Genomic DNA, 10009 nt, shown 5'->3' with positions numbered 1-10009 from the left:
ACACACACACACACACACACACACACACACACACACACACACACACGCGCGGGCATACACAGAGAGCGGCTAGCACGCACGCGCGTAATTACACACAGCCATAATCAGAGGAGGAACCCTCGCCACCCCACCCCACCCCCTCCTTCACGCACACATCCCCTCAACACCCCCACCCCCCGAGCCGTGATGCTAAGTTTTGTAAATGAGTCTGACCCCAATCTTCGCCTGCCACCCTGACAGTGCAAACACACACACGCGCGCGCACACAACAGCACAAACACACACCAGACACCGGTGCTATTGCACTGTTATTTGCATTCGTCTCCGTGATGAAAGCCTAATTCTCCCAGTTAAAACATTAGCAGTCATTTACAGTGGGTCACAGCACATGTGCCACTCATCTCCACTCCCTTCTGGGCTGAGAGGCGGGGGGGGGAATGGCGAGAGGGGCAACAACAGGAGGCAGGAATTTTAGAGGAAAGCTTGAACAACACACAAGAAAAAATGGAACTGGGTTCATTTGTTTCAGGGTTGTTGATCTTAATTACCACAAGCGAGTGACCATCACAGGAAGTTGGTGATTTGATTGGACTGTGGGATGGACAACGAACAGCACGTGTGTGCAGGTAGAATTAGACATTTATAAAAGGAATGTACAGGTGAGCAAACACCTATGCAAATTTAAGTTAAGCCTGCGTCGATTCTATACGCTTAATAAACTTTCACACTATTCCAAACACAACTTTCCAGAGATTTCAGTCAATTATACCTATTTCAAAATATGAAATACTAAAGTTCACAATGATTTCTTGCAGACTATTTCCACAGAGGGTGGGCTTTAAATGTGGAACCCGGAGAAACATGGAAGAATGAGACAGAAAGAGAGAAAGGACAAAGGGACAGAAGAAAGGACACAAAGAAGGAAGAAGACAGGAAAGTAGGAATGAAGAATAGAAAAGGGGAATGGCAATAGGAAGAATAGAACAGAAGAACACAACACAGGAAGGAATAAAGTGCTGCAATTATTGGCAACACTAACAATTCCTACAAAATTAATACAGGTGTTTATTTCCATTTTTAATTTTTGAGTTAACCAGAATATCAATCAATTCTTAATGCACTGAAAAACTGGAGCAGCAAGAGAACACACAATTCAAGTAAGGCACATGTGTGTTGACGTACCCACAACTAATGTTGACCATATATGCACAGTCATCCATACAGACAGACAGACAGACAAGGAAGAAGATAGGAAATAATCTTTGTCCTTCATAATAATTTTGTGTGGTTCTTTATATCATTACTTTCCAAATATATCATCTTTGTACACAAGTGGTACTTTGGCAAAACACCTGAGGCTCTTATTTCCTTAAAAACATAAGCTCTACTCCGAAGAACAACTTTAACTGGCTATAATAAGAGTTGAAAGTCTGTTCTCATTTAAGCACACCCCTTCCCTCTCTCTCATCTTTTCCTCGTTTCTGTCCCTCTCCGTCTCCGATTGGCGACTTCCACCGCCTGACACCATCGCTCTGCTCATGAAATATAACGACTTATTAAAGGACATACATCTCTGAGGCCCCATTTGACTCATCGGGCTGCTACATAAATACATAAAGCCATGCCGGGACTATATTTAAAGGTCCTCCAGACGGATGGAGGAGGAAACAGAGCCCGGGCATTAATAGTTAAAATTCATAAAAGTCAGATGAGGGGGTAAAGATATTCCTGGAACCTTTGTCTCTTCACCTCTGCTGCAGCCCTCCTTCCACCGTCCTCCTCATCCCGTCTATGTCAGAGCCAGTTTAAGAAGGCTGCTGTCTTCGCCTCTTATGTTACTCGTCTAGTGTTTGTGTTACATATGAGGTTAAAGGGAAGAAAGTTCAGCGTGGTCACATTGTGTTCATAGTCCACGACACACTTCTCTGTCCTAAGGTGTGGTAGGTGACTAGTGGAGTTTTACTGTCCAAAGAAGGGCATTGAAAAATTATTTATACCTTTAACTCTTTTTTTTATTTTTGCACAAGCTTGAATGTAACTTATATATATTTTTTTTCTTTAAAACATGAGCAGAGAAGCATTTTGGGGTATGTCTCTACTGATTTTGACATTTTACTATGTGGAGACTTAACTTTTTACCTTGGATCTTTCCAAAAAAGCTAAAAAAAAAAAGGAAAAAAAAAAGGTCTTGCTATGGATTTTAGGTTTGGACTTTGACTAAGCCATTCTGACACTAAGTCATCAAAGCTTTGGCTGTGTGTTTGAGATCGTTGCTCTACTAAAAGGTGAACCTCTGCTATAGTCTGTGGAGGAGCTTTTTTTTGCAGGTCTTAATCCAGCACTGTGTTTAGCTTTGTACAACTTCCCATTAACTGACCAGCTTCCCTATCACTGCTGGAGAAAAGCATCGTGATTCTGCCACCACTGTTTCATCCTGAGAATAGTGGGGATTATAAATCAGTTCAATAATTAGCAACAATTAGTGAAATTTTAAGACAACTGGTTGAAATGAATTTCATTCAGGGCTGAAAAAGGGGCTGAACAAATTTTAAAGAAGAACGCTTTCCCTCCTCTTTCACATTTATTCGCCACTTCTCGGCCTGTCACATGATAGTTCAGGGGTTGTAAATACTCTTTCCACTGTGTACGCTGCCGAGGCAAGTTTGGGTCTGAAAGTGAGAAATATTCACAAGCGCAGACCATAATTGCTTTTCAGCGATCCCATTTTAATCAGCCGTGTTGAACGCCACAATTTATTTTTTTGTCAAAATATTACTGCAAAGAAAGCCGCAACCCAAACCTACTGTTACTAAGTGTAGCTCTGCTAATCTACCGCATCATTTAAACAACTTCAAAACAGTTTGGCATTGTGTGATTTACTTTTTCCATCAATAAATACTCCGTTTTAGAGAACAAATTGCTCAACTCCAAGATGATAATAGAAACGATTACGAATGCACATAAAAAATAAACTCAACTTTTTTATCTAAGGAATGTGAGATGAGATAAAAAAAAAAAATAAAAAAAAAACACTATTCATATGACGGCCTTACCTTCCACGTGGCAGTATTTCTCCTGAAATATGCAAACTTTCGTGTAAACCAGTTGTAGATCTCATTTAGAGTCAGCTGTCTGTCTGGGGACTCCAGGATGGCCTGGAGAAAGATGGAAAGATGTGGGACATCAGAGGAGGACGCCGACAGAGGGATTGTGGGGCAGATAAGTGGGCGATGCTTACATGACGTATAAGAGAGGCGTAGGTAAACGGAGGCCTGACATCAGCGTTCTTGTAGAACTCACAGTTTTGAGCGAGCTCTGAAGAGGAAGCAAACGAGACAACAAACTGGATCAGCCAAGAGATGATAGACACTTTTAACACAAAGAGTTTAAGGGTTTTGTTTAAGAAATAGTACAAAATAGTTAGAAAATTAAACAAAACATTACCTCTCAAAACAATAAGAGATTTCTGAGGCACAAAAACAAAACGCCACAGGAAAGAGGTTCGTTATTGGAGTCTACCTGAGGCAATAGGGGTGCAGTACTTGTCAGAGTTGCGCCGACGTATGGGGCCAACTGGGTGCGTGTGGGAGTGGGAGTGTGTGTGCAGGCTGGAAGAGCTGATGACGGAGGGTCCCTGGCGCAGTGGCGTGATTGGGGTGGCGGCTGAGGTGGGAGGGTGGGGTAGACCCTCTGGGTAGGCCTCGCTGTCCCTCTTTAACAGGGAGCCGCTGGAAGCCAGGTTCAGCTGGAGAGGGACGAGAGGCCGAGAGAATATGTTGGGTTCACATTTAGAAGGGAGAGTTCCTTCTTTTCCCACCACAATCACAAAAACAACACTGAGCTGTGAAGTTCTTTCAGCACAGAAAAGTTACTTCATGGAGCCAAATGTCTGATTACAACTACAAGCTTCTGAATGTGATGAACTAAGATAAAGTATCACTTCATTTAAAATAAGGAAGGGAAATCATACACGGCTTTCAAACTCTTTGTGGAGTCTGCAAATCCGGTAAGAATAACGCTATGCCATTCAAGAGGGAGAATTACCTTTCCAGCAAGATGCGTAAATGGAGAAAAACATTCCCACTGTGAAACACGGTGGCAGCATCATGCTGTGGGAATGCTTTTCTTCAGCAGGGCAGCAAAAGATGCTTCACTTCTACAATGATTTTTTTTATATGCACTATGTGTGGCAGAAAACGAACACACACATCATCCTGATAACATCGCCATGGTAAGCATGGCGGTGGCAATGTTACGTTTCAAGATGCCTTGACAAAACTGATAATATCTCATCGTGTGTGGAAATTTAAAGCAGTTTTTTTAAAATTAAATCCTTCTGCCTTTTCAAAACACATCGCCTGTCGGTCACGATGGAAGCTTGTCCACATGTAATTCTTCACTTAGTTCCCTTTATCTTCCTTTGTTAAAATGCAGAAGTGATGCAAATCCTGAGAAAAGCAGGAGTCCTCAATGTTTCAAATGAATCCATCTATTCTAATAACTTCATCGAATGCAAGCTCAGATTAAAAAAGGGGGCCTCAAGCACTTCCTGGAAATTTGGGGCCCTATCAACGGCAGCAAGGATTTGCACTCTCTGAACATGCTCGTGTATTCATACCTACATATTCACACACCCACACACACACACACACACACACACACACACACACACACACACACACACAGCACAGGCTGCAATTAACCCCGAGCTTACAAAAACAAAACCACATGACAGTATGTTTGTAGGAAGGGGAACATACACATGCACTTTGCGGTGGCGCAGCCTTCACGGACCAATTCGGCCCAATTAGGCAGAGCCTGAGACACACACACAGACACACACGGAACCAGTACTCCCAGTCTGGGAGAGGCGTTGCAGGGCTTCTAGTTTAGAACTAATTAAAACCACTGAGTGTGTGTGTGTGTGTGTTGTCTAGATTTATGTAAAATGTGTGAATCACCTCCTATTTCCTCTGACCCCTTCTCCGTACCATTTAAGCTGACTGGAGGGGGGCGGGGCTGTTTAACAGGTACTTCATTAAAGCTGCAACCCCGGCTCATCACCACAGCAACAGTCGAACACTGTTAATTGAGGCCAAGCTTTGTTTCCATTCCTGACGCTCCTCCTCTGCCCCTCCTCCTCCAATCCCTGACCCCGAGGCCCGTCTCCAGTGGTGACAGAACACGCCTCCTTCCTGATTTCCCATTAGATGATAATGGCAGCTGATCCCCTTGTGATCAACACATCATCCAGTCGCACGGTCACACGTGCGCACACACGTCGCCACTCAGCCGCGCTCGTTTATATTCTCGAATTAAGACACTCTGGCTCTAATTGACAATTAATTTCAACATCTTCATATTTTAATAAGACTCCTCGTCAATCTGAATAATGAAATATTCATTAGATTCCTAATAACAGCCTCGCCAACCAACTGCAGTGGATGCACTTTAACGCGCGCAAGAAAGCCGAGCAAAATCCGTCTCGTATTTGGCAGCATTCGGTCGACTTGTAGCGAAAGAGTCGCTTGGAGAAATTGCATCCCAACTTCCACACGGTTTAAACGACTAAAACAAACTCAAAGGGTAAGACCCCATTTGTGGATCCAGAGAAATGTAAGGGCATAATTTCCACAGGAATATACTTTCAGGTGATAAAATAGACTATTAAAAACAGATGAAAAATGGAGTGAAAGGCAGGACAAAAAGCTTTTTATGATTTAGAAATGCCACATTAACCCTCACTGAACAATAGGGGGCATAGCCACCAAGCAAGAGAGGCACAGACGAATCGTCAAGTCCCATCCAGGGGAAGCGAATGCGTTTGTGTTGTAATCTGGACCGTGGGGTGTCGGCGTGTACTCACAGGTTGGTTGAAAGGTTTTGGCTCTGAGGGGCGCATGTGCAGGTGGGTCATCATGGCCTGAAGTCGCTCGCTCTCCTTCGCCAGCTGCAAGACGCAATCGGAAAAAAAAAAAATAAATACATGTCATCTCATTTCATTATCCTCAGATTGATTTAATGCGGTGTTGACACAGAATTACAAATACAATTACACCTCAGGCAAAGTGGCGAACATGAGAGCGAGGCGCCTCAGCAACCCGCAGCTCTCTCTCTCTCTCACACGCTTCCCTCCGGCCCCCGAAAACACGCTCGCCCCCCGTTTGACTTTGTTAACGGCTGTATAATGGGGGGTACCGCTGCAGCCTGTGGAGATGCCGAGGCCTCTTTCTGTGTACGCCGTTTAATTTTAATTTTTTATTTTTTTAAGGTCACAAAGTACAATAAGGAACAAACGACACCCGCGACTTCCTCCCACGCTTCGGAGATGTGCATCGCTGTCTGAATATGAGAAACTTAAACAAAATGCCCGTCCTGTGTCTGGATGTGCTCTGTGTGTGGCGTGGGAGCGGCGGGCGTCCTGCGGACGGCCGCGGGATGAGGCGGCATGTCAAGGAGTGAGAGAGGGAGGGACGGCTGTCCTGATGTGATGTGACACCAGCTGCCTCTCTGTCACTTTGCGTTCCCTGGCTGTGGCTTCAGGGGCTCGGCTAAACGATGTTTACCACTGCTGCAAACACAAAAGCTGACCATAAAACTGGACAGCCCACACACACATACACATGCACGCGGACACACACCCACACACACCCACGCACACACGCATGCAGGCACACTCAGTTGTGCACAAAAGCCTTCAAACTGGTGTTAACTTTTTGTAGAGCTTTAAATGTAATGTTTTTGCATGATAAAGTTGAGCCGAGCTCAGCTCTTTCTAGATCTATTCTTCTATGAAAAGCAGGAAATAAGCTCTTACATGAAGGCAGATATGCTTGAAAAATATTTACCTTTATACTAAAAGCACAAACCGTAGTTTTCTTCACAGAAAGGCGTGGCAATATTTCTCCTCAAATGTCAAGTTTGGTGACTGCTGCTCGGTTCAGGCTGTTACTTTGAGTCTGCAGAGACCCGTTATAGACCCGGGTAGGTTTTTTTTTTCTCTCTCTCTCATAGCTTTGAATCTAATTAGATAAACTGAAGGCTTTCTCCTTCAACTTCAAGAAAGATTTTTTTGAGCAATAGTATTTGCAATTTGCTCCTGGCGTTGGTGTGTAGGAGCCTGTTTGCCGACATGGAGTGAGCCCAGGCCCCGCAGAGATGAACATAATGCTTTCTGCCTTTGCTAAGTCCTGCTCATTAGCCATTGCACAGGATTGAATATCTGAAGAAAACAGCACAGATGTTGTCACTCTGTTGTTGTTTCTGAGCGACAATTTTGCAAGTTGGCATGTTTAGACAGAGCCTGGGTTTTATCAAGCACCAATTTCAACCTTGAAGTGCATTAAAGCCGCTCGCACTTAAAAACATAGTCTAAATGGATCACTTTCAATTTGCTTTTTGGCTGGAAAAGCAGGGAAAATATGTAAATGAGAGCAACTTTACAGCTCGTGTAAACAGGAGAGAATTAAACAGACGTAAGCAAGCTGTCATGATGCTCTGGAGGTCTGTGTTTCTTTAATGCGTCCTTGTGTTTAGTTGTAGCTCCATTGGCTCTTGTGTTTCCCTGCGACTGTTTTGATCACTCATTTTCCCCTCGGTTCCTCTTGGAACATATTTTAGCCGTTCTCCCTCTTATAATTTAAGACTCATTTGGGTGACTCTATCTCCTGCCTCAGTCTAAATCCTATGCGAGCTAACTGCTGCGTGTCACTGTGAACTATATGTTTTTGTTTATTTCATAATAAAAATAATTTATGGAAAAAACTGAATGGGATCCCGTTCAGAGTGAAGCTGTGCATTTCGTTCAGAGTGTTTGTGCGATGAATGACGTACAAATATCAATTCAGTCTTTGCGAGTGCTGGATTCGGAACCGGACGTAGTTAGAAATGAACTAGCACAACACTGACGACACGCACACGCACACGCACACACACACACACACACACACACACACCTTCAGCTATGCGACTCCTGCATTCAGGAAACTGCAACAGTTTTTTCCACTTTGCCACTCTTCAGAGAACGGTATCGTTTTGATCTTTTCTTTTTTTCTCTGGAGCATTATTCGGATATTTTTTCTGAGTGCTTGCACACGTGAATCGCTAAGAAAATCTCCTCGTGGCCCAGGCCTCCACGTCTTGCTTGTGTCTTTTCCCTGCCCTCCTCCCCCTCTGGTGCTGGTGACCAGAGAAGCTTTATAATTGGAGCGGCGATGGCAGCTTCCCTGCTGACTGCTCCTTTTAAATTACAAGCTCCGCTGCTCTCCATAAACTCTGCCCCGCCAAAGACAAGTTTCTGCCACTGACAGGCTAGAACAGTCTCCACGACATTGTTTGTGAGCGTATGAAAATTAGGCCTCTATGCGTCAGTGATGGGATGTTATGTTAGTGTTGTGTGTGTGTGTTTGTGTGTGGGACCCACCTGGATCTCCAGTTGCTGAACCACCTGCATCTGGACTCTGCACTGAGCAGTGCTGCGGTCATCTAGGGCGTGCTCGTTGTTCAAGTGCCTGAAGGTAGACAGAGAGAGAGAAAGAGACAGAGAGAGAGAAGGAGAGGATAAATATAACAACTGAGTTTTTCCTGCAAATATAAAACCACCGCTTAAGACTTTTAAGTCCAGAGGATTATTGTCGTATCGGTTCAGGTCTCATGAATGAAGCAGGAAGTAATCTCAGGTGCTTCGATTTTATTTAGACTGAGTTATGAGCTGCTTCAGCGCTGTAAAAATAAATCCTAATCTCAGAGGTTCATTTTGTCTAGCGACGGACGCAGCAGCTGTGCTGTGTGTGCCTGTCTGAGTGTGTGTGTGCGTGTGTGTGTGTACTTCATTGGGGCCACGGTCCAAGACAACCACCTGGATATGAGCTCATATGTTATCTCACACAGCCTTATCTTAAGGCTCTCTGTTAGCAAAACTTCTCTTATTAACGCTGCTGTGTCTTCAGTGTGCGTCGGCGTGTGGAAATGGTGTCGCTGTTTGCTTCCTCGAATCTGGGAGGAATTGGGACCTCCTGATCTTTCCCAGTGTGCTCCTCCCAGTCTTCCTTCTGTCATCGCCAAGGTTATTCACAGGTTGCCGCAGCCTCGGCGGGGAGCGTTGGTACGCAGCGCCTTGCGAACGTATTCATACGACCTGAACTTTTCCACATTTTGTCACGTCATAAGCATATGTTTCAATACGTTTTTAGCGATAGGCCAGCGCAAAGTAGTGTGCAGTTGAAGAGGAAAGAAAAGTTTACATTGTACATAAAGTGCAGCGGTTTTATGAATTTGCGTTAAATAATGTTTATCCTATTGACTTTAAAACAGCTCAAGCTCAGGAAGTTTTTAGATGATGGACTGATCTCTTCAGAGGTTGGGAACTCTACTTGGCCTTCATGAAACTGTTTTTTCACCTCTGTCCACTAACAAATCGCTGTTGACTTCTGAAAACTAAGGAGTCCGGCTGCCTCACTTTTCAGATATTCTCAGAAAAAAAACATTGAAAACCCAAGTTAAATTTTTCTTATGTTTCATAAAAGCCGGTTTGCGTTACGGTTTGTGGTTGTGATCTGTGTAAATACAAATCCAAGTGATTTGAATAGTTTCTCACAGTTCTCAGTGTTATTTGTGTGGGGGTTTTTTTAACAACACTTTTGTTTTACTCGTGTTTGTGTTTGAGGTGCGTGCCATATTTCTTTGATCAGCGTATTAGTAAAAAAAACTTTTAACGTGTGTAACAGATGGTAATATGGGTGTGTGTGTGTGCGTGTGTGTGTGTGTGTGTGTGTGTGTGTGTGTGTGTGTGTGAGAACGTCTGAGAAAGTAAGAAGTTTTCCAACACGAGGCAAAGACTCGAGATGAAACAAAAACAATGATGTCATGGCACGACTAATCTAGGCAGATAGATGGCTCAACACAAGTGCATGATAATAATAACACAAACATGAGCTCACCCCCATCTCTCTTTCTCTAACCCCCCCCCAACCCCTCCGTGAAGCCCTCTCTGCCTCTTCGTCACTCACAC

The 10009-nt window shown here is 44.0% G+C and overlaps 1 protein-coding gene across 1 annotated transcript in view; it reads right to left on the bottom strand.

The window, feature by feature from the left end:
• foxp4 (forkhead box P4) overlaps positions 1-10009 on the bottom strand; it is a 110489-nt gene that overhangs the window by 4452 nt on the left and 96028 nt on the right. The window contains exons 10-14 of the mRNA XM_016675995.1: positions 8423-8510; positions 5867-5950; positions 3520-3745; positions 3239-3315; positions 3054-3155 (exon numbers count right to left, since the gene is read on the bottom strand). Coding sequence (XP_016531481.1) covers positions 3054-3155; positions 3239-3315; positions 3520-3745; positions 5867-5950; positions 8423-8510 — 577 coding nt within the window. The remainder of the gene's footprint in view (positions 1-3053; positions 3156-3238; positions 3316-3519; positions 3746-5866; positions 5951-8422; positions 8511-10009) is intronic.

Source organism: Poecilia formosa, unplaced genomic scaffold (genome assembly GCF_000485575.1).
Source record: "Poecilia formosa unplaced genomic scaffold, Poecilia_formosa-5.1.2 Scaffold124, whole genome shotgun sequence".
Classification (NCBI taxonomy): domain Eukaryota; kingdom Metazoa; phylum Chordata; class Actinopteri; order Cyprinodontiformes; family Poeciliidae; genus Poecilia; species Poecilia formosa.
This window is presented reverse-complemented; position numbering and strand designations above follow the sequence as displayed.